Genomic DNA, 23,268 nt, shown 5'->3' with positions numbered 1-23,268 from the left:
ACAAGAGCCTGAGGGAAAACCTTGTGTGTCACTACCACGGAAAACTCAAGTCATGTTCCGAGGAAAAAAAAATACTTGTCATTCACACACTCATACATTCACACGCACGCACTCTCCTGGTATGCAGAACACTCACCGTGTGTGTAACGCGTGCGTGTATGTGTGTGTGTGTGTGTGTGTGTGTGTGTGTGTGAGAGCCGTCTCCAGTCGAAGTGCAGCGATCCAGTACGAGGCCAAACTCTGCAGTGGCGCTGGAAGCTCCCTCAGCTGTCCCTCCCACCCAGTGCATGTCATGTGACTCAGCATGTAAAGCAACAAGAGACGCCCACTTCCTTCAAACGACCCCCTCCTCTCCGCCTAAATACATAAGCAAATGTATTCAGTTGGACTTTTAGAGATCAGAGTGGACAGTAAAACAGTACGAGTGTGGTTGAGCAACAAAACGTCTGCTTGTCTGCGTCTTCACCGAGTGGAGCAGAATCTCAGGGTCATCTTTGTGTCCCTCTTCTGAAGCTGCAGGATAATTTATAACCCCAATTACTCGGCTCAACCCTCTCATCTGCTCCTTCGGGTCTGCATTCATCACATCCCTCTCATTCCTCTCGCAGAGCAGACACACATCAGGACAAACGACCAGGATTATTGTTTTACTCCTTCTGGAAACAAACTGTGATGCACTTTTGGGAGCTCAGTGCCATCCATGAATGAGGAGAACAAAGTTCTACAAACGCCTCCTGAATACTGCAATATTGTCAGAAATGATAATAGAACATAGTGTCAAAAAAAGACAGTCCAACTAACTAAAATGTAGTTAGTAAATTATACTATGACTATACTATGGAGAAAATGCAAATACTCCACATGCATTTGAGATGAACTCGTAACTGGATATTACCCAAAGTCGATTCCAGCTGATTACAGAAGATGGGTGGATATTTTAGAGAATTTTAGAAAATAATAAAAAGCCACTATCTGTAAGTGTGTCAACAATGGTCTGACCACTGCTCCGGGGAAATGTGAAGATCACCATACGCATCTGATGGAAAAAAGAACGAGTCAAACATGGGAACTCTGGACGAAACTTCACTGAAATAATCCAACAAGCTTTGGGTTACATTCAGCTCAGCGTTGCAATAGTAGTTATGCTGCAGAATAAACAACATGACAGTTGCAAAATAGAGATCGTGTTCACAAAATTAGGCGCAATACTAAAAATGCATGTCAGAACGAAATGCAACCCTCGGCTGCATCGCAAAGGTAAACACGGGCCAGAACCTACAAGTACATGAACCGTGTTTAACACTCAGAAATACACCATCCTCTTGTTTCTCTAAAGCCCGACAACCGACCAATTGCTGTGGCTGATTACTACTTTTAAGGAGTATGTATATTTGTGTGATTAAAGACGAAGGAAACAGCTGTCTTCAGCCTCACAGGAAGTGTAATTATACACCAGTGCGTTGGCTTGAATACAACGTTAGAGCTCCACACACACACACACACTTGGGAGTGTGGCTGCATTCCTTGAAATGAGCAGTCATGTTCCTGGAAGAAAAGAAGAAGAAAAGAAAAAAGAACCCAAAGGATGCAAAGTTTGAATCATTTCAACTAATTTTGCAGACTTGGATAATTCCGGTTCACTGTGGGACCTCAGTGCCGAGCGTCTGCTTCACCTGCACACCTCTCCGAAGCAGCGTCTCCTCGGTTCTAAACTCTGACATGAAACCAAATGCACAAAACACAGATCGCCTTTTAAGTGTGAGAAAAAGCAGCTCCTACCAAATAAGGAGTTAAAATAAACCCTCGCTTGTTTTGTTTTTTTACAATGTGGAACAACCATACATTTTCCCCAAACCAAGGGCCCCTTCTCTTTCAACCTTTCAATCTTGGCCTTCTTTTTATGTCCCGCTCTCTGAAGTTGGACTGTATCTCTCCAATAAAAACCCAACATTTAAACTGAGGACAGCGCAGATGTAAATGAAACCGTAACATGAGTTTAGGAAGTGTTTTCTGCTCACTAGTTTTTCCAATGGCATTAGTTTTAAGTACACAACAGCTCTTCCTCTTGTGTTTGAAACCAATAGTGAATTCTGACACGAACAGAGAAAGACATTACTTCTGGAATACTTCAACACTGCCTGACTTAAAACAACATAACATCTTATAACCACACAGCAACCTTTTTTAATGTGTGGTATTAACATGCTATAATTAGGGCAATCAATGCAGTAGCATCATGTAAAAGCCACTCTGCTTTCTTGTAGTATTTTCTTTTTTGAAGCACTAACTCTGGTCTTCAAACAAAACTTTCCCTCTTACCCCTTTTCCACGTCACCGCCCCTCTGGAGCCACACTAACTTTTTTTCTTGTTTTTTTGTTTTTTTATTCCAATCCCCCGGCAGGGTTTCTTCAGTCTGACTCAATTATAAATCAATGTCCATTTACACATGAATCGTCACACAGTATGAATAGAATATATCTCTTTTCTCGTCATTAAAAAGCTCCTACTTCCTCAAGTCTTCTTGAAGAAACAGACACTTCTGAAAACCCTGCATGCTGTGAGTCCACCATCATTTGTTGGCTCCCGCATAACTTGGCATACTTCTTTATTACAGAGCTGCTCCCCTGCTAGGGGCATGGCCTATATATTGGCTTTGAGGAGATGGGGGTGGTAGTGACAGAAAGCCAATGTCAGGGGCTGAAGTTTTTCTTTGCCGCGCTGTGCCAAAATGGTGTCATGTATTGGCAGACCCAGTGCAGAACTGCCTGGCTGACCCCCGATAGCGTTCCTCGCAGCTGCCCAACGACTTCCATTACACAGAAAGCCGATAAACAGAAGCGGCACAGTGCATCATGTGAAATCTACGACAGGCTTTTCCCCCCTTCAATAGAAATAGCAAACGCCTCCTATTTGTGAACAAATGTGGAGGTTAGCAGAAAAAAACATTGTAGGCTGTAATATAAAGCTCCACTGCACACTAAATCTAGAGGAACAGCAACAATAGCAACGTTATTGCTTGTATGCTCTTGTGCTGGCCGTGTGAAAAATGTGGGTGGTGACCACAGAGAACTTAAATGTTTCCTTTGTGTGTATCTTTGGTTGCTCCTTTTCTGTTTTCACCAAAAGGATGCCGCCACAGAGTGTCAAGAGAAAGCTCAGTGTGTACCCATATGAAGCATCTGTGTGTGTGCGATGCATTGAGGGTCCTCCCGAGTACAGGGAGAAGTGTGTGTGCATCACATCACATCGAGTTTTCTGGAAGGTGATGTTTTTTCTTTAGGTTGAACACTGAAACGAACCCCCAGTCGGTGCTGAATGCAGCATCTGCAGCCCCAGAACTGCTCCCCGATGTGGTTTGTGTTTTGTCTGTGTACAAACAGTTTCTCTTCCTGTTGGAACGTTTGCAGTGGAGTGTAGAAGGTGTTCAGTCGATTTGGACAGACAAAACGCTCCATACCTGATACACAGGTAGTTGACCCTCACACCTATGAGGTAACAGCTCCTCCTGCTGGTTACTCGAAGGGTTGCAGCAGAGCAGGCAGCTGAGCAACAATGTGAAACATAATAAAAACACACCATTTATGGTTCCTCTGATGACTAACGATCAACTTTTTTTCTTCTTTTATGTTCACCTTGACGAAAATCATGTCTTAATAAAACTAGATTTGTGCTTTTTAGAAATATGAGCCTGGCAAAAATGTGGGCTTGTCTTATATTCAATACTATAATAAATTCAAGCTGGAGGCTGAACTCCAAAATGCAGATCAACAGTGGTAGAACAGAGAAAACACAACAAGAATAATAGCACTTATGCCTCCAATGAAATATGACAGCAAAAAAGTGGGAGCAGAAATTAGATGTACTCTTAGTCCCAAAAGGTGGATGCAGGGGTATCAAAACTGACTTTCCAATATTCGACAACATTGATTACGATTCCACATAATGCAAATGAATATCCAACCCTTTCAGTTATATAGCTCAGAAGTGACCGTGGTACACAATCAGTCCTTAAAAGTGTGTAATCCAATGCAGTAAAAACAGTATATAAGATTCTTCTCTCAAATCCAGGAATTTTGTGGGTCATTGCATTTTATTTAATCACAAATTAAATACTGGAACTATGTCCCTAATAATAGAAAATGCAATGCTAACAAAAAGGTAAAAGCTAGAAAACATCAAAAACCTCAAAAATTAAATGATTGAAAACAAACCTTTTGCATCCCTCTTAAAAAATGTATACAACGATATACATGCATATAAAGTATATTTAAATTGATCTGTGACAAGTCAGCCTCATAGATGGAAACACTGAGCAGTCTGTTCATAAAGATCTGCATTAGCTTTAAAGCTGTACTGTATTTCTTTTATTGATATATTTCTGATGTCTATGTAAACTTTTTCTGTCTTTCTTTAATTCCTTTTATTTCTTTGTAAAGCACTGTGAATTGCCCTGTGTTTGCATGGTGCTTTATAAATACATTTGCCTTGCCTCGTCTTGCCTTTAACAAAGGCCAATGCCACAGCCCAACAAATGATGGCGACATTCTTTGTATTCTTCCATTCCAATCTGCTCTATGGTAACTAGTCCTTTCAAACAGCCCAGCACATAGCTCTTAGTTTCACTTTCAATGAAACACAACTTAAGTAGGTGACTGTGCCTCAGTCTGCTGTTGTTGGGTGTGATATCTTGAGAGAGCAGACATACGGTTGTTTTCCCTTTCCAGGATCTCGATTTTTCTTTTTTGCCTTCTATTCAACCGGCAGGTGAGATTTCTTTGTCTCCTTCTTCAAAGTGACGGGTTTTGCAGCAAATAAATATTCAGATGGGTAGAAATAACATTTGTTACCTGTTGGATTGAACCTGTGGCAGCTGTTGGCTGCATAAGCGATAACATAAGTGATAATCATGTCCAACAGTGAGCTAATAGTTTCTTTTGTACTGAATTGTTATATAATGAGTTTCACTGAAATCAGTTTTGTTTGCTTGAAATGCTCTTATTCATAATGATCATTAAAAGATCCCGCCCTACTGCCATTTCCTGGTTTATCTGAGCTTTGAAAAAACTATGTAGATATTGTGTCTCCTTTTTGTAATCCTCAGATTAGTAACACAATTGGAGAATTTTTAACTAAAAAAGGTTAACTAAACTAGGGATGCACCAATACCTTTTTTTTTTTTTTTAAAGGATCAGTTCAAGTACGAGTATTAACCTTTGATCTGTATTAGTTTTAACAAAGACCAATGCCACATAGAAGAAAAAATGACAAGCAGTAGGTTATTCATTAAGCTACATGAGCAGCTTAACTTGACAGAGAACAACAACCTGGTTGCATGTTTGAGTGAACTGAGGTGACGCATGTTTGAAGAGAGTTTGATAATCATAAGATTTGATAAAATATTGTCTATATAAATACGGTGACAAACTTTAAACTTTAAAAGAAAATACTCCAGCAGCAGCAGTAACAAAAGAGAAAAGTGTGAGAGGCATTCAAGGACACTTCAGAGGATCGCTCATCTGTGAGTGACTTCGGATAGTTGGACCATAATAATTTACAAAAGCTCCCAGGCCAGTAATTATAGGTAAACAAAATAATTTCTGTGAAGAATTTCCACTCTGTTCCACTGAAACAGACTCGCCATCTAAGAATGGGGCACATGGTGTGGTCCAAAATATATTTAAACCTTATCAAAATGAGAAAGAAAGTAAAAATACCATTTAAAAACTACTTTTCTCATCTTGAAGATCTACCTTGACATCTATGCATATACGGTAGATTTAATTTTGTGTTGAACTAATAAATATTAAACAGTTCATTTTGAAGACACATCGATAAAACATTTTGTTACTAATAAAATAATGGCAACGTAAAGTCAACACATTCTCACCGTTCTGAAAAACACACTAGGACTGATGCAAAGTAGGATGCAGAGTGAAATCAGTAATGTTTTGAATATTTTTACAGGATGGTGAAGATGGCAGCAGGAGTTGTGAATTTCTGTGGGACTCTGCTCCTTCTTCTGCCCTCGGTGTCGTCGGTTCAACCGCTCAATACACTCAACGATCTGAAGTTGATTGGCTTTGGCGAAGCTGTATCCAAACAGGCTCTTGTGCTGCTCCACTGGTTTGCCAACACCGTTGACATCGATAATGACGTCATACGCCTGACCTTTGACCCAAACAGTGATTTCGGCTCACATCATTACGGCAATTATGAAGGCCTGTTAAACAAACTGAATAGCAACAGATATTGCTATTACACTGTTGGTAATATTCTTGAAGACACAGAGCGGCAGCTGCCAAGTCACATCCTCAATCCCCGGACCCCAGAATTACGTGGAAACAGTGCTCGGATTATAGTCAGAGTCCGAGACCCGAATGTGAGATGGCAAGGCACTAGGCAGGTAATAGATGAAGTCTATATCACACAGCATCATGGACAAGGAACATTATATGATCCTCAACATACATATCGGATCACCACCAACCTTTTAAGACAGATCAGACAGTTTCCCATGAGGGGAGACTACAATTCACTGAGGAACCTCAGAGATCTGTACGGACCGAATGTTCAGGATAACCAATTACAGAACATTCGACACCAGTGGAATGATCTTGCTTGTCTTGGATTGTTGTTGCTTATTGTGGTTCCACACATACGCTTCAATAACCAGTCGCACACTGTGCTACAACAATCAAGTCTTCAGTCCAACTGGTCTCAGCCTCAGAGAGACACTTCGGGTTTCTGTGAGTGCATCAAAAATTGTCTTCTAGTTGTCGTCTTTTTACTTATTATGCTGATCATTTTTGGTGCTTTAGCCAACAGGAACAAATACTAAGTTATCGTTTGAAGAGCACTGCGACAATCTGCGGCTCAATGACGATAACAATCACAAAAAGTCAATCGAGAATCCAGCATTTACTCCACTGCGGTATCTGAAAATCATTATTTTATTTCTCTGTTTCATGCTTTGAGTGTTAATTTTCGACTCCGACGCCTGATTGTAAAGATTTTCTGTTCACATTGCGATAAAGGCTCAACATTACATGGTTGGATTGAAAAGCACAAATCACACATGTGAAACTTTGCAATTGCCTCCAGTTCAACATTTTATTTCTGTTTTTAATCAAAATTAAGCATTTAAAGAGTTATAAAGGAATGTGAATATTATGACAGTTTGTTTAGAATAATGGGTGATGTGTTCAGTTTGGGATTTTCTTAAGCTTTAGAGACATTTTAAACATTCAGAAATAATGGGTAAAACCAAATGGTACTCAAGTATACAGCTGCTGTTGGTGAAGAAATTCCTACTTGCTTTCATATCTATACAATGTGCCTTGTATTGTGTCAACATTTACATACATTCCTCAGATTTGAATCAATGTCAAACTGCTTTGTATGATTTAGGTTATTTCTATTGTTCGTTTCTTTCCTTGCACTGTGTTCTTGTGTGTGAGTATAGGTGTTTATGTCTATCTGTAGATATGTATGAATGGACGTGTAAGTATATATATTCTATGTACTGCACAGGACACGTGTGTGTGTGTGCGTGTGTGTATGTAAGAGATGGAAGGAAGTTAATTATGTTATTTACTTTGGGACAAGGGGTGAGAGTAAATATGTTTTACTTCTTCTCACTCCCTTTCGAATACTCATCTGACGACATTTTTCTTGATTTATTTTTCTATTATTATTACTGTTATTTATTTGAGGAAAACTTTGTTGTTAATTTTCTTTTTTTTTCCTTATTTGTTTTCATACCTTATTTGAAAAAAACATATCAATCAATCAATCAATGTAGATAAAGACAATCTCTCTTAATTTCAATTGTGTTCAAATCTGTTCAATAAAAGCTTTCAAATCAACTATGTTCGTGTCTGGTTGCAAATTTAAAAAAAATATTTTTCTTTTCAATCATAAGAACCAAAACACAAATAGTTTAACGCAAACCGGAGGTTTCCTTACAAATGATAAGTGGAAAGGATTGAAAAAAACATTAATAAAGAAACTATGATTAAGCGAGATTTGTTTGTCACATAAAATCCTTGACGTTCCACTACAACAAACAAAGTAAACTGTTCGTTTGCAAAGCAACCATCAGATTGGTTTTCACACACACACACACACACCTACGCACAGATAAGGGCTTTTATCAAAGATGCCTTCCCTCCCTTGTGACTTTCACAAGTTCTTGTTCCCAGCCAAATCCCAGGCGGGAGCACAAAGAGGCCTTTATGTTTGTATGAAAGAGATAAATTCAGTTTTTAACGTGGTGAGTAGGTCAGTGCTCAGCAGGCCAACACACCAGACCAAACGAATCATGAGATAGTCATCATCATTTAGAGTTCTTGCAGACTCAGCTTTAGGAATAAAGACAAGAGTCCAGAGTCACACAGGTAAAATGACCCTGAGGAATTAGTGATGCAGTCATATAATTTCAAAAACATTGCATCAAATATGTGTGTTTGTTGGTATTCAAAAAGAGTTCCCAAGAGTTTGGCTTTGATAGATAGAAATGACAGCCCCAAATAAAAAAAAATAAAAAAAAATGTTAATACAAGATGAAGCTGAAGCTGAATTGTGTCCAGTTTAAATTCATATTCATCTCTTGGTCCAAAAACATGTGCTTCATGTTGATTAGTGACTGTATGCGTGAATGTCTTTTACAGACTTCTTGACATTCCCTGAATTCAATTTGCACTCCTGTATAGTTACCGGGGAATGAGCAAGATACATTTATTAGGAGAGTGAAGGAATATCCTGAAAGACTTCCCAGTCCAAGAGAGATCTGTGTGACTAATGAGCGGGAGTACGGCGATGGCATGGAATTATGTCGACATCCCCGATATTGAAAGTGCAGCCGCACACCCACACAATCATCTGGAAAGCGTCAGGAGAGATTTTATTGGAAATGTGCAATCAAGGCAACATCTTTCTACTGAAACGTTTAGCAGCTGGTGTGATTTTCAGTATAAATCATTTCAAGTAATGCTTAAGCACAAAACACCGTGGTTCATTTTAATTAATAAGTCTTTCACTCATAGGAATCAGTAGTCATAATATTAACACGAGCCAAGTATCGATTTAGTTTTATTATGGACTTTCTTTGGTGTTTGGAGTGCAATTCAAATCGGTCATAATTGGTATAAGATAGAGAATTATTTTCTAAATAGGAATTCAAATGAAAGACAGTCCTGAAATTCCTAAAAATCTCACATTTTAATTTATATGGCATCATTTTGATTAATTTAGTTTGTCCAGACTCATACAAAAAATCCCTTGAAGTTTAAAGTTTAGACCCTCTGACTAGCAGGGTTCTGCTGTGTCTTTTTAGACAATCCACGTACATTGAAAAGTGTGTGTCCGCCAGGGGTTCATACTTGGGAACCAAATTATATCACAATAATTTGAACTTCACACATCTCAAAAATCTATTTCAAAAATAGATTTACTGACTTTGAGGACATGCATTAGCAGCTTAACAAAATAAATCAGGCTCAAGTAAGAGAATAGGAAACCACAACGTGTGTGTGTGTGTGTGTGTGTGTGTGTGTGTGTGTGTGTGTGTGTGTGTGTGTGTGTGTGTGTGTGTGTGTGTATACACGACATCACATCCTGTTGAATCTCCACACTGCCGCACACAGCTGCTCCTCATTAGAGCGGCCAAATCATTAAACTGATCATAAAAACAGCCCATCTCCTATCAGTCTCTCATCAAAGTGAAGATAGAAGCACACATTCAAGACAAAAACAAATAAAAAGGTTAAAGACCGGGACTTTGTGGTTACATATCCCAAAAGCCCAGAAAGAATATTCTCATGGGACAAACAGACAACATAAAAACACACCGTCAGTGTCCCACTGGAATCAGTACGGACACTGAAAACAACAAATAAACTGAAAACGGATTTTTTTTTTTTCCCATTTTAAAATCTTCCTGAAAAAAAAAAAAACACTGCCCAGTTGCCATATTGTGTCTATGCTCTGCATCTCACCATAAAAGTGCCAAAACAATTATTAAAATTGGAAAAGTCCCTGCCTTAATTTGTTTCAAATGTCTATTTGAAGGCGTTTCCTAATTCTGCACATATAAATTCTACATATGTACCTTTGCTGGTGCTCGTCTGCAGCAGCAACAGGTTCAGATATCAGCTGAAAGTGGTGAGAGGTGTCCATCATCACACATGGAGCAAGAATCTGAAACATTTTACCTAGAGGCTATATATATATATATATATATATTTTTGGACTTAAATATATATATGGACTTAAATATTCTCAGAGCCATTAAGGAAGAATCCAGTGGGACAAATACAAAGGAGGCAAATAAATTATCAGTAGCTGTCTTTACATAGTCATTTTGTTATCCGTATGAATTCTTCCTGATTGAGAAATCACTTTTTACATGAACATTGAATTCAGTGAGGGGATTGAGGGGCGCCATTTATAGTGCTTGTTAAAATAGATTTTTTTTTCCTCAATTCGCATGCTCCCTTTTTCCTCTTCTGCACACCAACTCTCCCCCTCCTGTCTGCCACTTGCTTTTTCCCATGCTTCTTTCGTGCAGGTTCTCCGTCTGCTTGCATGGCCGAGCAGGAAGGTGGTAATCTGAGCCAAATGTGGCAGAGGTTGAGACTGAATCCCCTCCCCTTTCCTTGTTTGTTTCCCTTTGACTTACACGAGGTCACATCTCATATTTAGTGCGCATGGCTTTACTGGTTCACCGGCAGTGGAATGCTGGCATCTCAAAAGCAGTCGAATACATATTCAGAAAGAGGCGTGGAGAAAATTACAACTCCTACCTGTCTTCAGTTCTTTTAAATGAGTGGAAATGTGTGGCTATTTTTGTGTAAGATGCTTCAAGGTCTCCAGACTTGGAATCCATCACCTACCAGCCGCCTACGCTGGGATATTGCTAAACTAGTGAGTGCACAGCTCTCTGCAGATAGCGGATGCATACTTGGGAATAGATGAGCAAGCACAAGCGAGTGGAAAACACAAAAAGGCAAATAATCTGTGACAAATATGGAAACTTCCAAGCTCCTGTGCAAACAAGCACGGGATTTCGTACATAACAAAATCCAGGTTTGAGCACAAACACTGCTGAAGTCTACATTTGAATTTAAAAAAAAAACAAAACAAATATGAAACACAACTTGGAAACAATAGACAGGAATTCAACAGAAAATTATAAAACAGGCATATTGAAACCTCAAATAAATCTTCAGTATTAATTCAGCTAAAAGGAAAAGCTAAAATAGTGTGCTACTAGAGCGAAGGTCATAGGTGAATTTGAAAAAGCTGGGCTTAACTAATCTATTGGTTCCAATGAACAAGCCCAGTAACAACATAACGTCTCCCACACATGAAAACTATTGGAGGTTGTGTAATGATATCTTTAGCTACAAATCATTGGCATGCTGGATGAAAATTCATTAAATTATACAAGGTTTTATCATGGGATGACTTGACCAAACGGTAGATGAATTCTTCCACCCTTGACCTGATCTGTCGAAAACGTTAACTGAACAAAATATTGACTCGCTGGTATTCAGTATCATACCACAGCTATGGACATTTCGTCTCAATGCTTGGGGCGCAAGTTACTCCAAAAACCTTTCCTGTGAGCTTAGTTTGAGCTTGACCTCATCTCTGAACCATATGTGTGTGAGGTTAGAGAGTACGGGCTGAAAAGTCAAACCCCAGCATTGTCTAGACGAGGATAATTTCACCTCCACGCATTTTCACAACAACATCTCATGTCACTGAAATTCACCACATGAACGGAAATTCTGTACAAACCTCACAATAAACATCAGTGATGACCAAAATAACCAACCTGTCTGACGTTGTAGTGACTTCAGCCACAAATATAAGTCATAAGAAGCCCCTCCCCCCCCAAAAAGTTCAAGTGAGTCTGTGTGGGTTTTTTTAAACCGCTGTCCTGGGAGTGGCCCTGGGATTCTCATCATCACCCTTGCTGACCTACATTCAGAGTCTAGACTGACAACCTCTACAAGACACATGCTTGCGTTCCTTTTCGTCGGACTCCTCACTTCTAACATTAAGCAGAATATTAATAGCACAAACCCTGACTGACTGAGTAAAAAAGGTCCACAGTTGCGTCTCATCTCACCTAAGAGAGTGCAGCAAAAGGTGCAAACTAAAAGAGTCACGGTTTCTTCATACAGTCGGTCTTCCTCAAACTGTTGAAAGTTACTGGGATTACAAAAGGTAGGCCATGTTGAAACTGGTCACGACCAAGTTACCAGTAACAGAGAGAGTTGGATTGCAAGACTTTCTCACTCTATCGCAACCGTTTTATAGAAGTGATGTCAGAAAACACGCAGTGGGTACTCACGGTCTGCGGTCCGGGCTGTGGTTGGCTCCCTGACGGGGGACTGCACCCTCTCCATGCGGGGCTCTACCAGGGAGGGCAGGGGGGCGACCGGGGCAGGTGGGTGGTGGTGGTTGTTGTTGTTGTTCTCCAATGGGCTGGCTGGCACCAAACTGTCTGGCTGTTTGAAGACCGGCATCTCTGGTTTCTTAAAGGTCCCATCCACTGGGCTGGTGGACAGCGGGTCTGCTCTCCTCTGAGGGGGCTCGGGGATCCTAGAGACTGTGGGTGAGGACAGCTGGGTATCCATCCTTCTGGGAGGGGTGGGGGGCTCATGAGGCCGGGTCACGCTGAGCTCCGCCCGCCTGCTTGCAGCACTGGAGATTGAATTGGAGTTGCCATCTAGAGGGGTACTCCGACTGTTGAGGCCGACCTCTGGTCGCTTGAGGCCAAAGCGGGCGATGCCAGCACTGGGTGAGTTATCAATCTGCTTGGAAGAGACCTCAATGGACATTTCTGTGCGACGAGAAGATCCCGTGTCCAGATTCCGACCCCCTGACAACTCAATGCGCCTCATGCCAGTCTTTGGGGAGCGCAGATGGGAGGACTCGGTGCTTGCCCTGGATGAGGAGTAGTCAGAGTTGTAGCTCCGCTGGCTGGTTGTGGAGGAGGTGGATGCCCGGAGGGGGATGGTGGTCCGGCGGGACAGAGGTGATGAATGTGTGGATGTGTCAGTTTCCTCCACCTCGAATGACCGTTTGAGTGCTGCAAAAACACAGAATATTTGTCGTCATGACAAGAAATCTTGGACATCTGTCCATCTTTTATAATACTCCATCCAGTTCAGGGACACAGAGTGGTGGAGCCGATGACACCGGCACAGATTCAGACCAACAAACATATATTTTTATATCTGCTTCCATTTAATCATCAAGGAAATTAACCAGTGAAGCCAGTGTACCAACCTGCCCAAACCAATTATGCATTTACAGGTCATAAACATGAGGTTTTTTCTTTTTGTTGGGGGAGAGTGAACAAATGTCAAAAGTATGGTAATCACAAAGAGGCTGCCTTGTGCATAGTCTCAGATAACAATATATCATATAGTTGGATCAGCACTGCCACTAATCTGCCCACAAAATACCAGAATGACAAAGTCTGCTTTTCAATGAAATGCTGAAAAGAAAACTCCCCATTTAAGGATTAAAGAATTTTTTTTTATGGTTAAACTAGTTTGAAATGCAAACAAAACATCACAAATCCTTATTTGTGATGCAGTTTTATTTTCTTTATTATTACAATGAAAACAAAACAGATACTTATAAAGCTAGTATCTGAAATTTTTTTTTAAGTATTATAATTCCCATTTTGAAAAGGAAGGTTATTTTTCACATTTTCATTTTCCATTAAAGTGTAGAAAACTGTAATATGACCAAAATAGTTTAGTTTAAAAAAAAAAAAAAAAAAAAAGGTGAATACATTAGACAACAGCAGCGGGGCCATTATCATTCAGTAAATATATAAGATATACAAAGACTGCATAAAAAAAACAAAAAAAAAAAACGTGAAAGTCACAGCGGTGATGGAACAAACCTCACCTGTCTTCACGCGCTTCATGTATCCCGAAAGCATTTTAGAAGGCATGTCTAACCCACTCCACGATAATATCACGTTATTCCTGCTGAGCACCAAGTCCAGGACAACCTCACTTCTTAAACCACAAACTTGAGTTTAATCAGACGTCGTGACAGCACACCACGTGAGCCGCATCCTCTCCCTGCCGCACCTGTTCACCTGTTCACTGCACGCGCCTGATTCGAGACGCTAATTGATCACGTGACCCACCTTACGGTTTATATTGTATTCAACCTTATTGCATCATTTCTGTTACGTAATCATATAAGTCTTTTTTTAATCATTATTATGCGAGATAACACACTCACATTGGCATATTTTAGAGTCAACAACTGACAATGTTTCAGAGGAAACCTGAGTTCCTTTAATTCAAAAAAGACAAATTGGCCAAACATCCAAACGCCACACGGAAAAGGCTTCATGGTAACCGGGAGTTGAACTGGAGGCATTCTCACTATCACACTTAATGTCAGCCTATGTAATATTTGTGGCATTCAAGAAAGGTATCAAATGTATTTTTCACATTTTTAAAACACAGACCTCCGCCTCAGTTCTATTTATAGTGCTGAGCTCTGTATTTTCTGACTGTTGGTAACAAGTAGGGTGCAGCGCCCCACTACAATCCACGGAATAAAGCGATTTAGAAGATGGATGGAAACAACTACACATTCTACAATGCGAAACATGGGATTGTTCATATGAGAGTTTCTGAGGTCGGCTAGACACAAGCTTCTTACCTTCTCCTCTCAGCCTGGACCACATGTGTTAACTTTGCTTTCCTCAACACGGGACGATTTCCAAATCATGCAGTCATAGAAAAAGCTAATTACATTTTTTGAAAAGAGCCTGATAACATAACTGCATTATATTTTAGATGACTCCATAGAGGCATACTGGCCCACTTGAAAGGCATATTCTCTGAAGAAGTCTTGAGAAAAGCCAGTCAGCCAGACCGTACCATGTCAAAATGGACAGATGAGAAGCAGAAGAGCAAGTTTCCTCGGATCCTCAAGGTATTTAAAAAAAAAAAAAAAAAAAAGACAATATCTCAATTATGACAAGGAAATAATATTTGGTCTATATTATGTTCTATTATTTAGTTTGACATGTACTCCGGATGCAATATATCACCATCTCGTTGCATTTCTTTGTCCAAGTTGTGAGGAGATCCACAGCATTTGGATTTTTCAGCCTATCTGAGGCCTTTTTGTTGACGCTGTTGTTGCCGTTTGCTAAATTGCTTTTTCCTTTCTTCCTGGCTTTACGTCCAGTCCGCTGTCAGATGTGAGGGTGACACCTGGCTCACCTCAGCTCAGTCCAGAGGCCAGCGCGGCTACAAAATGTGCAGTAACGCGGCCCCCCCGTCCCAGATAAACAAGCGGGCCTGTGCAGGAATCTGGCCTGCATCAAGGCTGACGAGCCAAGCATCAGCATGAGACGAGAGCGTCTTCCTGCAACTCTGTGTTTTCCTTGACATGTTCCTGCACCTTTTATACGTCAGATGTCACAGTGTATACTGAGATAAGGCACCACTGTTTAAGCTTTGTTTCTATACCAGATCATACTGATTAAACATTAAGACAGCAAACGGACCTAAACTCATCAGTTAACAATCAACAAGAACATTTAAGTTTATCTTCAATTTCTAGCATTATACATCATTTGGTTCATTTGTGTAATAGTTTGACATATAAACTCCAGAAATACCCACAAAACTGAAATGCTGATGTTTTTTTGTTTTTTTTATATCTATTTTAGCATCACAGGAAACGACAATGAATAGTTGATAACTTGTGACAAAACGAGCATGTAGAAGTGGAAAAAGTGTCCTTGTGCATCAAGACAAAGTTAACATTGTCTGCGCAAATAGCAGAAACATTAACCACAATGAAATTATATCCAAAACAGAATTGTGAACTTTAACCTCCAAAAATAGCAAATTAACCATTAATAAAGCAGCCGAATTGCCAACATGCTTCAAACAAACTATTCTTGCACCGTTCCACTTTTAATTAAAGAGGGCGAGCTGTGAAAGTGAGCAACTACAGTACGGGGGGGGGACTACTTAAAACTCTGACCTTCGCTGGAAATTGGATGTAATGAGTTGTTTGCCTGGAACGGTGCAAACTGGGCTCTGTGGTGACAGAAGGCCGACGCAGTGACGTCCTCACAGACACAGTGGAGACGTTGGCCGTGTCAGTGTGACTGTCTCTCTCTTTCTCTCTGGACGTGTGTGAGTGTGTAAACACAGCTGTAGAGCAAACGCAAACACAGGGATCTTTCCTGGATGGAGCCAAACACTGTTAACGTCAGTGTTCATGTATGAATGAGAGTTGATAGCGAGATCACACACTAATACCTGTATTTGTCTTTTTGTGCATTTTTATGATTAAGATGGTCTTAATCCTCTCTGTGCATGATTGTTTATGTCCCTCGGTTTATGCAACAAAGCCTATATGTGTGTGTGTGTGTGTGTGCAGTATGCTTCTCATCAAGGTCAAAACCATTTGGTGGAAAGCATTGAGCACGGATGTTCAAGCCAAACCAAAACAACAGAAATAAGCAGCAGATTTGATGTCATCGGAAACCTTTTCTACCTGGCTTTCCTCCTATTGGACCTGAATCTGGCCAGCACTGTTGAACGCCGTGACCGTGAGCTCCATCTAAACAATACTGCAAAACGTACGGGTAGACTGAATCACCAAATATGGAAGACACTGAGTCAAGCATGATGTTTTTTAATGAACACTCATGCAGGCATGGGCTGAATCCTTGTCCTGTGCTGAAACATCGTTAAACTGCCAGGGAAAGCACATGATGCAGTTCCTCCAGTGTTGCATGTAGCAACTGAGCGTCGCATTTGCTATGCCTCTCTGAGCATGACACTTGATGGGCGGAATGGGTCAGCGGGATTTAGTTTTGTCTCGTACGTTTGACAGTGGAAAGAGAAAAAAAACTATATAAATCCTCTGAATTCAATTCATGCATAACGTCGCAAGATTGAGACAATCACTATATCGCACACTTCAGTTTCACAAGTAACTGCTTTTATGGTAAAGTCACGCAAGAAACCCAACTGAAATCAACTTCACTAAAAAAAAAAGAGGCTCTCATTGTGAAAGACTGAAACTGGCTGTATAAGTGAAATTACTGAGAAAAGTACCTAAGATGTGTTTGTTTGGCTTCACTGTAAGCACAAATGCCAGTTGTCCTGCTGTTTATGCAGTTGCGTCACAAATGTTTTCTGTAAACCTAAGTTCAATCAAGTCTATAAGTATGAAAGCTGCCACCAAATGTGTGCAGTCAAACAAATGAATGTCCAGATGAACTTTAGTGTGACTCACTAGACGCTTGCGAGGAGTGTGAATGCTGAGCGGGCCGCAGAGCTCCGGATGGACCAAACACAATACTTGACAAGTTTCAAAAGCCCCTGTATCCTTGAAGCAGTTTCAAAACTGATGAGCGCAATGAAGGGGATTTAAACATTTTGGTGAGTTCTTGGCTGGTAAACAAACCACTACGATGATTCAACTTACACTTTATTGCACTCGGCCCAGCACACGGCATTGTTGTGGAGGTTGTGATGCAGCATGTACGTCACCACTGCTTTCCCGTGCTTGTTTACCACTTTTTGGGGCAATGGTAAAAATGCCATTGTGAGTGAGCAAGATGAGAGTGCAACGTTTTCTATTCCTTTTCAACTTTGGTCCAGACCACAAAACTGCACCACGAGTGACGTCACTCATACCACTCTGAGGAAAGGACCTTCATATCATAATATGCTTTTGACCAGCTGTATTTTAGCAATGCGGTCTATCCCAGAGTTGCTACTGATGCAGATTTGGACTCCATATGTCAACCATGCAGACACAAATATTTTACAAAGCTTCACAAGGACATTTATATTCTGCAACATGATCCTCAATGCTTCCCAACAGTGCCACTGTCGCTGCTGTCATTAGCAGGAAACCCTTCCTCGCTGGAGTATAGAGAAGTCTGATAGAGCCGATAAGGATGGAGACTCCTATGGACGGCTCGTCGTCCTCTGTCGGAGGTCACTTCCTCTCACATGCTCGATCAGTTTCGCTTCCCGTGGAGTTTTTTGTTTTTTTCTTCACACGACTGCTTTCTAATGTTCACAATTACTAACAAAAACCCATCTGATCTTTAAAGAAAGGACATATTTAGAGCACGCTTTCAGTGCATTATGGGTCACGGAGCACTAACTAGCTTAACAAGAATTTCTGAGGAAAAAAAAAAAAAAAAAAAAAAAAAGCCACAGCTAAGTGGCACTTGGCTGGAAATAACAGTTCACATCCTGAAAGGCAGTTTAAGTTTCTTACAGTGAACGCTCATCAAATTTTTCTCGGTCACCAATAACGAATGTTGTGCCACAAAAAAAAACAAAAAAAAGTGGGTGTACTACTTTAGGGAAGATTGTTAAAAAAAACAAAAAAAAAACGGCCTCACACATGATTAAAGAGCAGTCAGTGTGGCTGCGGCGAGGAAATGAAAAATTCTATACATTTAAGCGTTCGTTTCATGTGAATTTTAAGATTATTTCCTTTATCAAATCAATCACATGCCCATTTTCTTACACATTGATTACATTTTAAACACAATTCTTTTACTAGATGTCGAAAGTTGCGACGTGTTGATGAGTGCCATGCAGCCTGTGCCCCAACCTCATCTGTAAAAAGAGGCCCCGCTACGCTTCCATCCACTCCTCTGCTGCCTACCCCGACATTTTCACCCACCACAGAAATCTACTCTGGTGGAATTTCCTCTCAATGGACCAGCAAATACACTTAACATGCTGTTTAGAGATGCGAAAAGGAAAAAGAAGTGGAAAATAGTCTTGGTTGTACAGCTGAACAAAAAAAAACAAACCTTCAAATAAAACAGTCTAATCTGCATTCTTGCACTCATGTTAATGCATATACCTTGGTGTGGGACTGGATAGAAATTGCTTCATGCAAGATAAATTGAATGCCTTTAATGATCTGTTTTAACAACTCTGAATGAGTGTGTGTGTGTGTGTGTGTGTGTGTGTGTGTGTGTGTGTGTGTGTGTGTGTGTGTGTGTGTGTGTGTGTGTTCTGTATGTACGTGTTCATCAGTCCCGGTGGCCTTCTCAATGATCTGTGTCAGTTCCAGAGGCTGAGGTCACAGATGAGGTCACTGGCCTCATGGGCAAGAAAATCCTGCCTTGTGTCTCCTTCAGCTTCATTCTGACATCAGCAAAGGGGACGACTGAGCGAATCCCTCTGTGTCAGACACCAGTGACGTGGCAAACACACTCATACTCACAGGAAACACTTCCTGCAGCGTGTTATACGAATAGAATGGTCCCTTTTATTCCTGTGTTGCCTTTTAAGAGCTTTAAAACTATAACATATTGCAAGTTGAATGCGTTAGTTGCAGTTCTGCAAAACAATGAATGTATTCATATGATACGGTGTAATTGATGAGCATTAATAGTATATTGATCCCATATAGCAAACAATGGTATGAACTCCACTCCAATCCACACTGTTTTCAGTCTCATTGTACGATTTCTTTCTTTCACCATTACAAAACTGACAACATCCAATAACTGTAAACAAACTCAAAGCACCAACTTCCACATGCTAAAGCATTACATTCATGGACATTCAGGAAATAGTGTGAAACACTCTTAACACACCACTTAAGACAGAAAAAGTGACAAACATTGTGTGTGCACACCCTAATAGAAAGAGCAGAACTGTCTCAATGTTTTCTCAACAGTTCAATAACAGTTTTGCGGCACATTGTGTCAATCGCCAGTCGACTATTATCAGACTGTTTTGTTAAACAAGGGTCAACTTTAGAGATTGAGTTCAACACTAAAACAAATGTAACAAGCAAAAAGAGTAAGAGGTGAGAATAATTTAACGACATCAATATTGCCCACTATTCAACAACATCTCTCAGAAACGCAATAATAACATGAGATAAGACCCTGATATTGCCTAATAAACTTGAGAAGCCTTTTAATACTATCGTCTTTATTTGTTATTCTTCCTAAAGGTATTTTAAGATAGCTTTACTTCACTTACTTTGTACCATCAGTCTCAGTATACATGTCAATTCTTCTTTTTTTTCATCTATTGTTTTGTATTAGTTTTCTTATCTTCACTTGATTTGTATGTAATTTTCTTTCATTCGTGAAGCACTTTAAATTGCACGAAAGAGGTATGAAACTGCTGAAAACTGCTATGAAAATAAAGACCGACTGACTGATTGGTTGATTGATCACACCGGCCCAAATTTAACATCTTTGACAAAAGGTTGTGCAGTTCAACTAAAGTTGTAAAATAGAAAAAGTGTTATTTTCTGTCCCAACACAATTAAAAAAAATTTCCTTAAAGACACTTCTTTGGGGGGGGTCTCTCTGGGTCATATTTATATTGATACGATGTGACAAAGAGTAGTTGCTATGCTTCAACACAAAGATGAGGTTAAAAGAACTCATTAAAAAGCGAATCACTTACGATAAGATGAGAATTTGTAGATATTAACTTTCCAGTCCCGATTCATTTTGACTCCCACGGGGCTCCTCGGCTCCATCTGTGCCATGCTGTACTGACTAAGCCCCCCAGGGCCATGCATTATGGTGCATGGTGGTGACACAAAGGTATTATCACACACTCAGCCCAACCAGGGGCAACACACACCATTGACAATCACAACACTGGCCCATTATGTTGGTGTTACACATGAGCGCGGGGTGTCTAAAAGCGTGACTTGGTGCCACATCGCCCAAGCGCTTCGCCTCTGATGCCTCTCTCATTTCTGAGCGCCACTTATCTTTCTGCTCTGCTGCACCCTGTAAAGCCGGTGGTTTTAAAAAGACCTAAAGGCAGAATAAAGAGGCAGATGGAGGCAGAGAGAGCCAGCGTACATACCACAAACAAACTGGTGTTGACAGAGGAGCGGCTCTGGACAAGTGTGGATGCGTTCCTAATGGGTATCTGTTTGTGAGAGGCCGGAGACAGAGAGCAAGACAGAGAGACGGGGCTGAGGGAGAAGTGTCGGCCTGTCAACCTCTACATCCACCCGCTCCTCTCGCATCCACCACCGGCAAGGCCAGAGGGAGCAGGGGCCTGTGGATGGACGAGCTGCTGAAAGAGGAAAAAGGGAAGTACAGCCAGAGGACGGGGCGGTGGAGGAGGAGGAGGGAGAGGAGTGGGAGGAGAGGGATGACAGGGGGAATCTGTGGGCCAGGGGCAGACAGATAAAAAGAAAACGAGGGGGGGAAGTGATCCAGGTGTTCACCTTACAGCCGTATGGCCAATTGCTGCCTCCCAAATGTGGAAAATACAGTAGAATTTGTTCTTTTGTGACGCAGGTTGGTTTGAAAAAGAAGAAAAAAGTCAAATCAGTTGCACACTTTTCTCTGATTGCAGTCGGTCCCTGGCACACATTCCACACATGCAAGGTGTAAATAACAAACGGTTAAGGAGAGGGGTAAAAAAAAAAAGAAAAGAAAAAGCAACACTTTAAGCATGATTTCCCTTTCAAAACACTGCAGCTCACCACAGATGTCACCGCACACTTCACACTCTGCATTTTTCCAGATCCGTTTTGATTCCAATCAAACATGTGGAACCAATCTATAGTGTCCTCATGGCAGGGTTAAAGACAGCTTCACTCCACAGGGTGACAGGAAGAAGAAAAACAAAGGAGCAACAGAGCACACGAGAGAAAGAAACTGACCTTCAAAGTCTGATATGATCCCTTCCAAGTGAGCGTTGACAGTGGAATCAGACATTTTGATCAGACACAAGTGTGTATGTGCGTATGAGGATCACGCAAGAGAGAGGGAGCAGGGTTCCCTTTCCCCAGCAAAGGAAAAGTCTTCCTGAGGCGCAGTCCCGCTCTCAAACAAATCCCAAATTAGGAGCCCGTGTTAGAGAGAGGAGGGGAAGGAGGAGAAAAAAAAAAAAAAAAACACCAAACACCGGAGTTGAGCAGCCCAGTGATCCAAACCCCCTCTCTATCTCTCCTCTTTATGAAAGCAGCAACTTATTTTTCTCTTCTCCTCCTTCTCGACTTCCAGAGTTTGGAATGAGCGAGCAATGACAACCCCCTACCCTCCTTCCCTCCCTCTCTCGCTGCCTTTCCTCCCCCTCCCTCCATATCTCCCTCCCTTTTGCAGACCTCTTTCCAGACGAGCTTCTCTCTGTTAAACCGCTCATTTCCAAACTGAGGCTGGTCAACTTATGAACACGCTCGCATTCAAAATTTGCACTTGGACTGTGAGGCCCAGCACTGAGATTTAGAATATAACAGCAGCACAGCTCAGCTCAGCACAGCACACTCCCTTAGAGTCACATGGGAATGGTATGGCTTCTCATTTCAGTCCGTCTCAGCGGCGATGTGGTAAAGCTATACAGTAGGTAGATAAACAGATCCAGTCCACGCTATGCACTAATATGGTCAGGACGGGCTCGTACGGGCCGTTAGCAGATTGTCTGACATGCTCAGTCGCTCTCGAAGCAGACATCAATAAATAAGTAGCCTAATGACTTAATGACCATGTGAATGAGCCTCTGTGTCAGGGGGCGGAGGGGGAGGGGTGGTCAGGGGCATCAGTCAGTGTGTGTGTGTGTGTGTGTGTGTGTGTGTGTGTGTGTGTGTGTGTGTGTGTGTGTGTGTGTGTGTGTGTGTGTGTGTGTGTGTGTGTGTGTGCGTGTGTCTGCTCGAAGGGTAAAAACTGAGACGGATGTGGTATTAGGGGGATGACTGTGCGTCAATGAATGCATTATGATTGTGAACAGTTGAGTACATTCATAACCAGTTAACTGGTGTTTTTGTTTTTTTGTTTTTTTACAGTTCCAACCAAAAGTGCCATTTGAAATCTTCCTTGACTTTAGTTCTTACCTTCTGGAGTTACTCAGTAGTGTGACCCTTAGTGTTTTCACCCCCCTGAGGCAACTATTCAGCTTTTCCCAGCCACAGGCCTGCAGTGGGAAAACTCTGCTGCTGGTCTCTGAACCCTTCATTAGTAAAACACTGTAAACACTAACAGCTAAATAGTAGCAGAAGTGTGTGTGGGCATGTGGGGAGATTCCACTTCTTGCAGAACTCTAAACTCAATTAAAAGTGTTGTTTTCGAACCAAATCAGTCTTAAGATGACGATCACATAATAGCAGGAAATTATAAATTAAAAAAGTGTTTTAAGATAAAGAAAATTATAAAGTCAAATATGAAACAGATTCAAGCTGTAATACATAATTGGAGTTGGAAAGCAGAAGAAAACCTGCACAAC

The 23,268-nt window shown here is 41.0% G+C and overlaps 1 protein-coding gene across 5 annotated transcripts in view; it reads right to left on the bottom strand.

The window, feature by feature from the left end:
* Positions 1 to 23,268, bottom strand: part of septin9a (septin 9a) — a 62,837-nt gene that overhangs the window by 19,304 nt on the left and 20,265 nt on the right. For 2 of the 5 annotated variants that reach the window (XM_080487547.1, XM_080487549.1), the window contains one exon: positions 12,363 to 13,103. In XM_080487547.1, coding sequence (XP_080343673.1) covers positions 12,363 to 13,103 — 741 coding nt within the window. Of the gene's footprint in view, positions 1 to 136; positions 288 to 2,319; positions 2,583 to 12,362; positions 13,104 to 21,712; positions 22,067 to 23,268 lie in introns of those variants that run through there. The other 3 variants (XM_080487548.1, XM_080487551.1, XM_080487550.1) reach the window with 3 other exon arrangements.

The sequence above is a fragment of the Lipophrys pholis genome (assembly GCF_963383615.2).
Source record: "Lipophrys pholis genome assembly, chromosome: 19".
Lineage (NCBI taxonomy): Eukaryota > Metazoa > Chordata > Actinopteri > Blenniiformes > Blenniidae > Lipophrys > Lipophrys pholis.
The sequence above is the reverse complement of the archived record's forward strand: the minus strand, read 5'-3'. Positions and strand labels throughout refer to the sequence as shown.